This window comes from Antrostomus carolinensis, unplaced genomic scaffold (genome assembly GCF_000700745.2).
Source record: "Antrostomus carolinensis isolate BGI_N321 unplaced genomic scaffold, ASM70074v2 scaffold8992, whole genome shotgun sequence".
Lineage (NCBI taxonomy): Eukaryota > Metazoa > Chordata > Aves > Caprimulgiformes > Caprimulgidae > Antrostomus > Antrostomus carolinensis.
The window spans coordinates 59,956-74,650 of NW_010301621.1; the positions used below are offsets into that span (position 1 = coordinate 59,956).

The 14,695-nt window shown below is 37.8% G+C and overlaps 1 protein-coding gene across 4 annotated transcripts in view; it reads left to right on the plus strand.

Annotated features, from left to right (window-relative positions):
• Positions 1 to 14,695, plus strand: part of VPS41 (VPS41 subunit of HOPS complex) — a 97,485-nt gene that overhangs the window by 56,091 nt on the left and 26,699 nt on the right. For all 4 annotated transcript variants that reach the window (XM_010163532.1, XM_029083914.1, XM_029083913.1 and 1 more), the window contains 4 exons: positions 7,831 to 7,928; positions 10,261 to 10,390; positions 12,103 to 12,218; positions 13,832 to 13,888. In XM_010163532.1, the coding sequence (XP_010161834.1) occupies positions 7,831 to 7,928; positions 10,261 to 10,390; positions 12,103 to 12,218; positions 13,832 to 13,888 (401 nt within the window). The remainder of the gene's footprint in view (positions 1 to 7,830; positions 7,929 to 10,260; positions 10,391 to 12,102; positions 12,219 to 13,831; positions 13,889 to 14,695) is intronic.

Below are 14,695 nucleotides of genomic sequence, written 5' to 3' on the forward strand. Positions count from 1 at the left end.
TCCCCAGAAGAAGCTTAAGGAAATATCTATGAAGAGGTAGCACTGGGAAGATAAACAGGCCCTCTGTGGCTCTGTAGAGTGGAATGGACAACAGTTTGTAAACTTTGGTGCTTCCTTATCTTGACTTGAATTACATGAGATTGTAGACAAGAGTGTTCAAGCAAGATCCTGACTCATGTCCTATTAGAATGGTCCATGGCATAGGTGTATACTCTGCTTTCTGATTTCAGGGAAGAACCATTTTAAAATAGCTTCTGAAAATCAACTATGAGACTTGTTAAACTCTGTAGGAACTCTGGATACTGAGAGACAGTGGCATGCCTGACAGCTATTTGTAGCTATTTGCTATAAGACTACGTGGTCCCAACAGCATAATTAACTTCGGAAATCTAGGGTATTTGAGAGAATTTTGTCAAGGAGAATTTCAGTATTAAGTTTTAGCCTCAGATCTTCTATATAATCTTTTCTGTACGTGGAAGTAGCTTTTAGAAAATAATTAAATGGGGTCGTTTACATAGTGCCAAGTGAACAGAGGCAACTTCAACTTCAGCTGTTATGTGTCTACATGGAAAGAGCTAGTCTTACATGATTGTCTATTGGACCTTCATTTAAAAATTAAAAAATAAAAAATAAAAAGCTGTCATCAGACTATTTAGGTGCAGACCTGAAGGTTAGAGATTTTTGTGGAAGTGACTTTTTCTTCTTACAATTTTTAGCCTAAAATCTTCTTTGTATTGTTGAAGACTGGTGTTTTATCTCAGCTTGTTAACAGCATGCTTGAGATTCTTCTCTCTGGTTTCAGGTCAAAGCAGTGAAACAGTTCTGCCAAATGCTCTTAGTAGCACTTATTGAAATGTGGATATTAAATTGGGAGGGAAAAGAGGGACATTATTTGTTCAACTCAAAGAATCAATTACAATAGCTATTGATGTAGTCACATAGGTCTTCTTGAGAGCTGTGTGTCATACCATTGCATCTATTTCAATATTATTTCAACTTTACTTTTCAAAGGTGTAGCTGGAAGGTTTGATATTATTAATGGGCACACCAGCAACCAGTATAGTTTTTTTGTAAGACAATTAATAACCTAGGTGGATGCATAAGCTGATACTCTTCCATAATGTAAATAATTTATACAAGGCAAGAATATCCTTCAGTGGCAGAAGAACTGAGTATCCTTCAGGTGTTTTGACTCATAGTATCTTGGCAACATACTTATGAACAATGAAAACCATAACACAGTATAACTTTTGTCATATTTAGTGGTGTGGGCTTTTTGGGTTTTCTCCCCTTGCTTTTACAATTTTGCACCTGGAATGAAAACCAGAAGTGGAGTAGGAGACTTCATACTCATTTCTCTACTCATCAGAGTAATACATATGAAGTCTATGATAACTCAAGTGTTCTCTCGTGTCTCAACAGTTTCAGATTTATGCTCTTTTGGAGCCATTCTGAGGGCCTCTAAGTTCTACAATAGTATCACAATAAACTGTGATGGTCTTGGTAGATTATAAATGTTTCTTCAGTGGTTTGCAGACCAGTGAATAAGGAAACAGAGCATTTCATGCATTGAAAGTGAGGTATGTAAGATCCTGTGTAAGAATGTCCTCCTCCTTTTCTGATTCTGTGTTGACACATAGCTGTACTTACTCTGAGGTAGGAAATAAATACAGTGTCTACAGTGATGTTAAACCAGACAGCCCATGGTTGGGGCTGTCTGATTACTTTCCCATATGGGAAAGTAACACCACTGAACTGTTCTAGCTCTTTTATTTTAAAGATAATGTTGTGATCACCTTTAAGAGAAATTAGATTAATTACACAGGTCCCGCACACTGAGATCTGCAGGGCATTGCTGATTTGATTTACATCTTTCAGGATATTAATGGGGCTTTTCTTCAATAATCTTTTCCATTGTCTCTGGTGATATGTTACAGTTCATTGCCTCTGTGGGTCTTCATTCAGTGTTGAAGATAAACTCCAGTGAAATGTTTCTATTTAGGTTTAAATGCATGTTAGCTGAGCAGATCCTATCAGTTGAGCTCTGTCAGCTACCGCTGTGAAGTAGTGTATTGATTAAAAAGTATTGGTTTTGAATTACAGGCTTAACATGGACTAAATGCTGTTGTGATCCTTCTTAAAGAGTGCTTGACCTCTGTGCTCGCTCTTGATGCGTGTACAAAAGCTCTAACGCTGGACAACTTCTGGGCTGAACAGGGAACCCTTCCTCAACTGGAGCCTGTGAGAAAGCTGGTTGCTAAAGAACTAATTAGCACTGTGCAGTTAATACGATGCCTTTTCAAAGTGAAACAGGGTGCCTAGTCTTTGATGGCCTTGTCAAGTGTCTCAGGTTTTTATATACTCTTAGGGAGAAGTACTTCATCTCTGCCCCAGTTATTCAGGTTGTTAATGATAGTGGAAAATAGAGATTAACACTGGAAGTCAGTAAAAGACTTGAAGTCAAATGAGAGACTTCTTATTCAGTTTAATTTAATCCAAATTGTATCTGAGGAATCTCAGCTTAATTCCAGGTGCCAACCAGCCAGCTGTGCCTCTTGAGCACTTGTCTCCCCTCTGCATTCCCCCAAATTCCCCACAAAGTAGAATTCTGATTTTAAAAATTACATGTTTTGTAGATATGCTTCAGACAACACATCTGTATGTTTTGTGAGGGAATAGCTGTGTAACTGCACAGCAAGTTACCACCAAGCATTGAGATTGTACCTTTTTATCTGAAAAGAAAAAAAACCCCACTGGAATGTTTGGGTTTTTTTTGGTTTGTCAAGTGACCTACTGAGATCTTCCATACCAGCATTTTTCTCTTTATATAGATAGAACTCAAAGCTTAATGAATGTGATGAGCAGGAAATTAACTGTGACTAAATGTCATCAACTTTATATGCTGATTTATGTAAACGTCTCATTGGAGCAAGTCTGCTTCACTCTGAGAAGCAAATTGCCAAAAAAAAAAAAAGAAAAAATACCCAATCCATGTATATAGCTGATTCCACTTAGACTTCTGTTCATCCTGCTCTGCCACAAACCAAACTGATAATTTATAAATTTCTTGATAAAATTAGTCAAGACTATCAGACTCCTGAATATTTTCCTTGTTGGTTAACAAAGTTTTCTCAGTTCAATGTGTAATAGGAAAAAGAATTTTTCAGAAAATCAACTATGAAGCTTTGAAACTTAAGCTCCTGATTTTCCAGTTGTCACCAAGGATTCCATGGGATTTCCTTAAAGGTTGTGTGTGTTTGTAGCTAGAGCTTTGTACAGGCAATTGCCATATTGCAAAAGATGATTTTTATTGCTGTGTGAGATAGGAGTAAGGTGATTTCAGCACCACAGCAGCACTTCTATTTCACACAACAGAAATTGTACCGCTGCCTTCAGTAGACAAAACATTTTTCTAATTCTGAATTGAAAGAGTAGACCTCACCAGATGGATGGTTACTGGCGTGGTGAGGTAGTGGGCTTTTCCTATTGTTTCTGATTAGTATGATACTCTTAACTGAAAGAAAATGTTTTGTTTTAGTAGTAAAATTCTTGCTCATTTCCATTCTGTGCTGGGAGCAAATAGTAAGGCAACAGCTTTGAGTGACAGAGGCTTTACCAAGGTTTTATTTTAAGCCTAGGTGGGTTTTTTTGTTGTTGTTCAGTGATCAATTAACAGTATCATTTTCATTGCTCTTCTTTGCTTTAATGAAAACATTAAACCAGTTGGAACTGGTTCATCCTCTTTGCCATGTGGCATTTGAAGTGATATATAGAAAGATTGATTAATGGTTGCTGAATTTTCTCTGAAACTTTTATGAACCTTCAACATTTGAACAAAAATAAATTTGAATATCACTTTTCTAACCATTTTGATGATAAATAAATAAATAGTAGAGGGTGTGAATTCCAAGTCTGGAAGCATCAGTTTTTGCTAATCATTGATGTATAGGACCTACCATGGATTTTAGGCTTACTCTACTGCTCTTACAGAAATTCAAGGAGAAAGATAGCTCATTAAAACGCTATCGCAATATGTACATGATTAGGTAAATAGTTGCTTGGTTTCACATATGGTAGTATGGGTAGAAAATTTGCAGGGAGTTCTGAGGATAGTCAAGCCCAAAGGAAGGACTACGGGCTACTTCACTACTTCTCCCCAGAAGGTTACAGTTCCTTTTGAGTCACAGTTGACATTTCTTTAGCTGGGCACATCCTGAAATTTCTGCTCAAGCCTCTAGTGAGAGGTAGGTTTGCCCTGGAAATTTGGATATATGAAGGCTGTTGCAGAGTCTTATGGGAGATAGAAAAAATTTGTAAGGAAATACATAAATGCCAGGACAGGTGTTTGTATATGAAGATTTTCAGAGAAAAATATGAATGTTAAAAAATATGGTTTACCAGAGAAGCTGTGGCTGCTCCTCCCTGGAAGTGTTCGAGGCCAGGTTGGATGAGGCTTTGAGCAACCTGGTCTAGTGGATGATGTCCCTGCCATGGCAGGGGGGTGGGACCAGGTCTTTGAGGTCCCTTCCAATTCACACAATTCTATGATTCTCTGATACTTGTAGTTTTTTAAAGGATTGTGTTGGATAGTACACCTAAAAGTAAGAATATTCTTGTATTTCTGTAAAAATATACCATATATGTTTATGCTTTGTGATTTGCTTCCATCCCCCTCAAGACTGTTTAAATTATATGGGACCTTTTCTGGTCCTCTAGCTGGAACTGAATGCCCATGCTGTAGGAAGTAAAAAAAAAAAAAGTCTTTTTATATTTTATATTAAATGCAACTGCATACACATGATCATAGCTAATCAAAACATGCCATTGTGTATTTTATTTTCTTTTGCATGAATAACCTAGCTCAGTAAAAGCACTGGTGGTGGAGATGCCATCTTGAAAACAGCTAAATGTGAGCTGTACTTTGGCCTACGGCAATGACTGCAAATTGTGCAGATGTACCTGAAGTAACTGGTTAAAAGGTAATTTGGGAATGTGCAATTGCATCACCCCAGCAGCTACCAGTGCACCAGAGTTCTACTTAAGCTGGGCCAGTTCCTGGTGCTTTGTGGCTCTGCTGCTCTTGACGTATGAGTGGGCTACCTAAAAATTATCCTGGGCTGGCTTTTCCATGTCTTTCACAGAGCATATGGAGTTAAAAAAAAAAAGCCCCAAAATCCTTCTTTCTCTCCACACATTAAATTTCATGTTAATTCTCTGCATTCTAGTTCAGCTGCTTGCTTACTTACTCAAAAGACAATGTTGAAACCTTGGCCCGATTGAAATCAATGGCAAAACCTCTGACCATAACCAGAATTTCACTCGGTGGATCTGCAGCGCAAAAGCAGAAGCTGCTTTTTGAGATTCGATTAAACAAAATAATTTCTTTTAATTTCAGTCTATCACATGTATGTGGATCTCTAAATTCCAGAGAAAGCTGCTATATAGAGTTTGGGTAAATAATGTGGCATGTGTTGGTTTATTTCTGTAGAGTGGAATGTTTCTTACATTTTGTTTAATGAACATCAAAAAAAGATGTACAGGTTTCTTCTTTTTGCTTCCTGGTAATTGGTTTGACAGCTGTACATAGATGCTGAATATAGAGTAGATCCACTGTCAGCATATCTCCCATCTTCTCTACGACATGAACATGTATGACACATGGCCATACCTCGGTCATTCCCATTTACTGCAATACTACGTTTGTTTGAATTGTTTTGGATCCTTTTCAAATTAACAGCATTTCTGCAATGCCTCTATGTTGGATTCCACCCCCCCAAGCCCTTGATCACAACAAAGTGTCCAGAGAATAAGTCAAATTAACCTCTTAGTGTTCTGTGCAGCTATAACTTCTATAATTTTTTTTCAGTAAGACTTTTTTTTGATTAGCTGAATCAAAGGTTTTTATCGGGTCAAGAAGCACTGTCTATGCCAGCTATTCTTTGTTCAAGGCTGTAGCAGCAGAGCTGGAGCATTGTGTTTCAACAAGGCCTCTTGAGGAGGATGAGCTGAGAGAAAGTGAAACCAAGGAAACTAAACTCTATTTAAAAACAAAACTTGAAATGATGATTTTTATTTGTTTAGTTTGTGTTGCAAAACAGTACTACTGCTGGATCCTAAATACAACACGATGTGGACATGAGGCAAAGGAACTGGAACACAAAGTTCAAGTGAAAGTCAAAGAAATACACGTTTTTTTTAAAACTGTCCTCATAATCTTTATAAATGTACCATTTACTGTGCTGTTTTCCTCTTTAAATGCAAACCACAATATTTTATATACCATTGAGAGCCTTCTCTTGTCACTTCTGAAAGCTGAAATGAAAGTTTCTTTGCTCATCCTTCTAGCCAGCATTATGGATTTGACTTTGGGTTTCTTCCCCCCCTGTTTTTCCTCCTGACTTTGATATTCTTTTAAAATGCCAAATAACTAAATTGTAAACTGGGAATAAGATATATTATGTAGATGTTTCTGACATGGTTTGTTTAAAATCATCACTTGGAGCAACATGTGACGCAGTTGAAGCAATCTCATCAGCCTTGCAGGCTAGAACAAAAGAATTATGTCCAGGATTGCACATGTGAAGCTGTGCTCTTCTAGAAGAGGTTGAGTGCTGTACCCTTGTGCCGTGCTTTGGTCCCCCAGTGATGTCAATGTCAGCAGTCATTAAGAGAAAAACAGTATTTGCTTATTCATTGAGAGACAAATGTCAAATCTATACTTCACTTGACAGAATTTTTTTTCCTCCTTTATCAGGAGGATGATTATTTCTCCTGTTCTTTATTATTACCTTAGCTGCAGAAAACCAGCTTCATTTTTAGTGTCTTTATGCTGCATTTTCTGTTTGCTTCGCTAAAGTAATTAAACTGTGTAAGTAAACAGTGGATATTAGCAATGTAGCATGCTAAGCTGTAAGCAAAGAAGCTTTATTTTTTTTTACTACTTTCAGTTAGATTCTCCTAAAACCATGTTTTGAGAAAAAAATGGTATTGCATCTGATATTTTTGTGAAGGTTTATACCAGTAACTTCTAATGTAAGTACTTGGATGATTCCTGGTTTGGGCTTCATGAGAGAGGAGCCCACAAAAGGGCTTCCCAGATTTTGAATGCCTGCACTGTAAATCTAGCAGAATTAAACAAAGTAGCTATTTCTGTGGCAGAGGTCTGCTTTAATGAGCCTTTTTGTAAATACAGTTCAGCTCTCTTTATTTTTCTTTCTCAAAATAGTCATCACATAACTGTCTCTATTTCAAGACCAATTTTATGAAATTGCATTTTCAGTGCTATGAACAAGAAAAGGGACTGTTTAACTGTATGTTTTCTTTGTAACGAGGGTATCTATAAATCTTCCTGTGATGTTTAAAGTGATGATAAATAAATAATGATCTCTGTGTTTTCATATATCATACCAATAGGTGTAGCAGGTGTGATTCTCTTGTGGCCAAATGACTTGCTGCAAATATGCAGACCAGTGAAGATGTTCTCTTTATTGCCTGTTTTATTGAGTTTGGGTTTGGTTTTGCCTCCTTTTTTTTAATGTGATTACTGAAAATCAGGCTGACCATTCATTTCAAATGCTTAATCTCTAGCATGTCCTAGAGCACAAACATTTCTTCTTGCAAGCTTTAATGGGATTTAATCTGTTAAATGTAATTTTTAATCTGACTGATCCAACTGGGAAGTCTGTGGGTTTGTTACATGTATTGAGTTTTCATTTCTCTCAAGTGCTACTGCATGCTGTTGATTGCTGGTGAAAATCAGTTGTGTGTTTTTCTTAGGGAGTAGTTTATACACATTTATTTATTTAACAGTCTGTCTTTCATGTATTTCAGTTTTCCAGTTCGACACTGAATTCTATATCAGTGGACTTGCACCTCTCTGCGACCAGCTTGTTATACTGTCCTACGTAAAGGAGATTTCTGAAAAAACGGTAATTGTTTTTATGTTGAAGTTTCTTCACAGCACTAAGCTGCCCTGTGAGTTAGGCCATAAACTAGTCACACAGATCTAATTATCTGTAAAAAAATTTGTAGTCCGCTGGTAGTGAACAGTGCTTGAAACTTCTCTGGCCTGTAAAATAAGGTCAGTGCAGGTGATGTTGAAGACTAATGTACTTATCTTTCAGAAATCCTGTCTGGGTTCCTTTGTTTCTTGCAGGAGGCAGAGAAGGTCTCTACACAGTCCTTCTCTCTCCTTTTTCCTCCCCCACCCTCTCTCTTTCTCTCTCCTTTTCCTTTTCTCTCTTTCTTTCTGCGATTTCTGCATCAGAAGAAATGAAGAATGTTTTTTAGCCACGAGAGGCTTTGCTGACTCTGCATCTTAGAAGAAATGAGAGTAGTGAAGTTGATCAACTCAAGCAACAAGAGTTACTGTGGCAGGGCTGGGATGCATGACTGCGAACAAGTGGCATCATTGTCTCCCTTGCTTCCAAGACCTTTAGTTGTGTACACCCAGATACGTGGAAATCAGAATTCATGTCAGCCAGTTTTACTGCGCGCGGGCGAGCGCCGTGTCTGTCTCCGATATTTATTTCGTATCGCCAAATAAAAGGCGAGGCAGCGGAGGAAATCCTTGAAGTTGCGGTGTGAGAATGGCAGATGCTCTTGATCATCTCTTTGATAGTTCCTCTGCATTAGACAACCATCACCATAGTAACCTTAAGCAACTGGGTGCACAAGTTGCTAAGCAATGAAATACTGTAGGTTCAAACAAATGCTCCAGCCTACTGAAATCAATAGGGTTAGCTTCTAGCTCAGCTGCAGGATGTCAGATTATTATTTCTTTATTTATATTAAGGAGAAAAATAATGTCACAGCAGTGTTTCCCAAGAGAGCTGGTACAGTAGTCTTCTAGTGCAGGAGAGTTGGTGGAAAAAAAAAAAGGAGGCAAACAAATGGGATAAGGAAAAGGGAGGAAAAAGTGGATTGAAATGCTAGGGAGCAAGGAAATTGGGAAGCCGCTGTTAATGAAGTAGTAGCATGGGAAAGGAGCTTGAATAAAGGAGATAGTGACTGATAAAGGTTAAAGTCATTCTAACTGCTTCAGGAAAGACAGATGAAAAGAGAATCAGGTGATATAATGGTAATAGAACATAGGAAAGAGATTTTTTTATTTAATGTATTTGCTTATAATTACCCTTTCAAACACACTCAGAATGCTGGACTTTAACTTCTCAGCCCTCTAGGTGACTCTAGCAAGGAAACAAAAGTACTTTCCTCCCTGATACCATGCCCTGCTGTGGTGGGAACCCCTCTGGTAGTGTCCTGGCTGTATTTCACAACTTTCAAATGGCAGCTTCCTACTTGTTACAAGTTGGATCAGAATTGAACTCATTACTTGCTTTGAATATTTTTTCCCCCTCTCACTTGCACTGTAATGGTTAAAAAGACCCAAGTGGTGCTGCCAAATGCATAGGCTAGAGCTGTGCAAATCCACTTTGTATGTCTCCTTGCACTTTCATTCTCTATTTTGTTATATTTCACAGCCAGAAGTAGGAAATAAGGGTTTGTCTTGGATGTTGACTGAATTAAAAATACAGCTAGTTAAAGGCAGCAGTTTCCTTTGGATAGAAGATGAAAATCCATTATGTCATCTTACCATAGCCACCTACCTTGTGCTTGAAAGTTCATGTAACTCTAAGATCATCAGCACAGCAAGGGTTTTAGACTATTCTCAGATTAATTTTTTCCCTACTGCTCTTGAACACTTAAAAGTGCAAACACAGCTAAAAAAACACAAACAAACAAAAAAAAAATTAAAAAACCTAAACAAAAAAACCCCCAAACCAAACCCAGATTCCTCTTGGTACCAGAATATCATTGACTCATAGAGCTCTGTCCTTTGGGGCCTGAGCCCAGCAGAGAATGTGTCTTAAATTGTTCTGCTGTTTGTTGAATACAATGGTTGCTGGTCATCTGTGATACCCCTGAAAACTGTGCCCAAGTGCAGAAAAAGTGAGCAGACTTAGGGGAGGGATTGGACTTGTGTCTTGTCTAAACCTCTTCCTCTGTGCTCACCTGTTCAAGGGAAGCAAACCAAGAGTAGGGATAACTTCCCTTTGTGTTTCAGATGCACTTACAGCTACTCTGTGGAGCCCAACTTTGCAACTTGTATGGTTCACAACTTGAGTACCCAGTGCAAAGTACTGGACCTCTGGGAATGTTTGCAGCTGTCGAATTTCAGCCTTGTTTGTAGATGACTGTCAGTTGACATTGCTGGGATAGATTGTGCAGGGTGCAGCTGAGATGTTTGTGTCTTTCTAGGATGTGGAGTGCTGCGCAAGGCCTAGACTGGATATTGTACAACCCCTACCTGAGTCCTGTGAAGAGATCTCTTCTGATGCACTAACAGTACGAGGATTTCAGGAAAATGAATGTAGAGATTATCACTTAGGTAGGTGTTCTTAATATTGTTCTGTTTTACTTTTATAACTTGGTTAAAAAAGAGTTGATTTAGGACTCGCACTCCTTTTTCATTTCGTGTCCTCAAATAACTGTTTATAACACCTTATGACACCGAAGTGGAAAGTGGAAATCCACAAGAACCAGTCAAATGAAAGAAAACAAATGTGCATATTTAAACATCATGATTTGTAATGCCATCTATTAACTCAGACATACTGGGCAAGGCAGAAATACAGATCTTATGTAATGTCCAGTATCGTGGAAGGCAGCATCTTTGATGGATGGATATTCAGCATGTGATCCATAGGAGCTCTTGTGTCTCTTTGGACACAAAGGCCTTCAGAAATAGTGAAATGAGTGATACAGTGTCTGAAAAAACTCCTTTAGAGACAAAGATACAATAAATGTCACTTCAACAGTAAGGTGCACCTGGATCAACTTCCAAAGAGCTCACTGATACTCAGCTTCCCTGTGCTGACAAAGCTGTCGGTGTATTGCAGACCCCAGAATGGTAAAATGTAATCAATAGAAACTGGAGTTTGGCAAGTCCAGCCTAGAAGATAGGTTTAATTATGCAACAGACAGGGAGATTAAGCCCTGGCACAATATATACAATCTTTTAAATAAGATGAGATGATTTTCTGATATATGTGTTCTAGTTCAGAAAGATGAGTGGCAAAGCTGATGCAGAGTTCCTTGGTGAAGATTACATAGCCTGTGTTATACAGAAACATTCCTTCTGGCTTTCAAAATCTGTGAATCTGATTTTTAAGCATCTTCTCTGGCAGCATGCTTCAAATCATAGGCTTGGCAGGCCTCTTTGTGTACATCAATGCCCTTGAACCACTAGAAATATATCTCCTCCTGATCTCCAGAACATCTCTGCTGCTATCAATGGAATTGGGATTTCTTTATACCTCTCCCTAAGCAGAATGTTGATGCCCACAGTTATACTTTTATGCTTAATGAATGGTCTAGTTAATCTGACCAGTCTAAATTTTTTGGATGGCTTTAAAACAAGCATTGTTTGTGGACTGTTTATCAGTTCAGGAGTGTGTTTGTATGCATATATAGACACAGATAAAGGATGGGGGGTGGTTTTCTTTCCTGTCCCTACAAAATATTGATGATGTTTCTCCATGGGTTCTGTGGAAATAATAACTATTCTGAACAGTTATCTTCTGCGCTTGATTTTACTTTTAAGTACATTTTTACTTTAAGCTTTCTCAAAAATAAAGGCTTATGGTATAAGCAAATGCATTATACATATAACCTTAACTTAATGCATTGCTGTAATGATGTGCTGTGTCCCCAGGGGTTATGGCATCTATCATTTATGCTTTTGATGGTCTTGACCTTGATGGGGAGGATAAGTTTATTGCAGGTTACGTCGTGTAATAGTCCTCTAAAAGTATAATAATGTGTTCTAAACCATCATAAAGTTTACACATAGTGGATGAATCAGAATTTGCAATAAGCTGTAGTGATTTTCTGTTTTTAAAGCTATTTTGCCATTTAAACCAGTTTTAATTTATTGGAGAACACAGCTTCCCAAAGAGTCATGTTCTGCAGGAGCAGCCTTGCTGTCTTCCTTGCGTCTCCTCTTTTTAAATTCCCCTCAAGGGTGTACTAAAAAGCAGGGCTTTACTTAAGGACAATATAATAATAATGATAATAACAAAACTGTGTGTGCATTTGCAGAGTATTCGGAAGGTGAATCACTTTTTTATATCATCAGCCCAAGAGATGTGGTTGTGGCTAAAGAGCGGGACCAAGATGACCACATTGACTGGCTTCTTGAAAAGAAGAAATACGAAGTAATTTTTACAACGTTCTTTCCTTCAGGCTTCCCTGGTTTGGAAGTTGGGGTGGGATGATGAACTTTCTTAGGTCATTTGGATTGGATAGTTTCTCTTCCTACACTCATTGACTAAATGCTTATAAAGGGTAGGAGGAGTTGACTTATACATCTCTCTGCAGAGTTAGTCATCCCACTGAAACAACTCATCTGGATTGCACCCAAGTGAGGTAGCTGAATTAGATACTGTGAATACTGCTCTCAGCATCAGATATGAAATATATTAGCTGTCACTGAAAATTATTAAAGCTGGTTTTTTGGCTTTAAACCAGCAGAATAGTTAACTAATGAGCTATGTGGATATTTTTCTAGATCTATCCCAATTCAAGACAGAAGGAAAGTGGACTTGGTGGTGGACATTAGATTTTTCCTATTCCGTATCGCCTCCATATCCTGTTCCATCGCTTTCCAGAATGAAAAGGTTGTGTTTGGGTGCTGTGCATTGCTCTGCTTTACTTACCTTTGGTGGTGAAGCCTTTAAAAGTAAAATAATACAGGCTTGAGCCATAGGAATTGGTGCTGAAAGTAGTGTTACAAAAAAAGCAGAGCAAATATTAAAAAAACAAGGTTATTCATTTCTCCCTTGGAAAAAAGCAGCTTAGTTTTTGATTGCCTAAATATTGGTGTGTTTAAACATGTGTATCTAAACACCTAAACCAATAATAATAAATTCTTACAGACAATGTTAACATGCACCCAGTGTTCTGGATTCCAATGTCTTGGAGTCAATTATTTTGAATCCTTGTTATGATGCATAAAGTAACTTGCAAATGTTTATTTACGTGTTATTTGTTGGATGCCTGTTATAAGAAGGAAAAAAAAACAAAAACCAAAAAACCATGAGAAAGCCATTCAGTGCATATTCCTGTCGTTAATGCAATCATGATATTCCTCATGCAGATTTGTTTAAATCCTTATGGATGCTTTTGCATCTGAATCACAGACTCAGATGATGAGTGCAGTTTTGCAGTTTATGTAAATCGCAGAATTTGGTCCCTGAAGACTCCAGTAATTTGCAAGTGACAGCTGTGGCTGTGCCTTTGAGAAAGCCATTCAAGGCAGTAGATAGCTTGTGTGTTATAATGTATGTTAAAGGTCTCAGTTTGTTTGTAAAAGTGCCAGCTTGCTTTCTGTACATTTGAAAGAAGAAGAGCAAATAACACTTAAATATAAATCAGTGTGACTGGAGAAGACTTTTGGGCTGGGGAATTGAAAGGTAGCCTCCCCCCACCCCCTTTTCTGCTCTTTTTTCCACAGGTTTTGGTAGGGAAGGGTTCTCATTTGAAAATGATCCAATGTGATTGCATTGTCTGTTCCGTTGTAATCTTGCAATTTGATCCTAATATAGTAATGTGGAGTGAACCCAGATGGAAACAAAAGTAGTTTTCTCTTTGGTTGACTGCTTTTGTTTGAGTAGGAATTCAAAGCTGTTCATCCAACCATGGCATTAAAAATTCTAGTGCCTCAAACACCCTCCCCTGAAAAATAGTTGATTTATGCAGTTCTAGAGCTTTCTCTATTGAAAGTTTGTGTGTTTGGCTAGTATCTCTGTTTTCTACTTTTTTAATATAGGAAGCTTTGATGGCAGCTGAGATAAGTCAGAAAACCATAAAAAAGCACAAGATTTTGGTAAGTCTCAAAACTTCTTTTCAAAGCAGACTATCTGATTTCTTTTAGGACGCTGTGTGATGCTATAAATACATTCCCTGTTGTGTTTTGTGCCAGACAATAGCTGTTAGGCATACTCCAACTAGCATTCGATTTCCTGGTTTCGGCTGCGGAACAGGAACGTTAGCGCGTGAAACACAAAAGGATCTGGATTTTATGAAAGTGCTATTGACACTAAAATAAGAAGAGAATTGCACTTCTGATGGGGTTTTTGTTTGCTTTTACTTTGGTATTAAACTTGCTGTTCTTTCAAGTAACACACAGCATTACAGTATTGGAGATGGGGAGGGGGTGACACATTTCAACTTCTACTTTGTACATATGACAGGATTTTGGCAGGAGTTTAAAAGGTGCAATTGGAAGACCTTTTAACTGCTCCTGAAATTCAGTTGCAGTTTCACATCTAGTGCTCTCACATTGCTTTGCAATTCTCATTTTTTTTTTTACTTAGTTAAGCTCTTTTTCTTCTGTGTAGTTACTTCCCATGTTTATAGTCCCTTCACAGAGCAGCGAAGGGGATCAATCCTTAAGACAGAAGGGGAGGGATAATGTAATAGCCACAAAAGCATTGCTAATTTTGGCTCCTTTTTTTGTTTAAATTGACCTCAGTGTGAACATATTGACATTTCATTGATACTGTTGCTTCTTTAAATGGAAGTTTGTATTTAAGTAGAAAATGTTAGAAGATGTGTTTCATTTTTAGCCAGATTACTGCTATAATATGCATACTGTATATCAGTATGTCTTAAAAAGTCTTTTCTTGTGTAG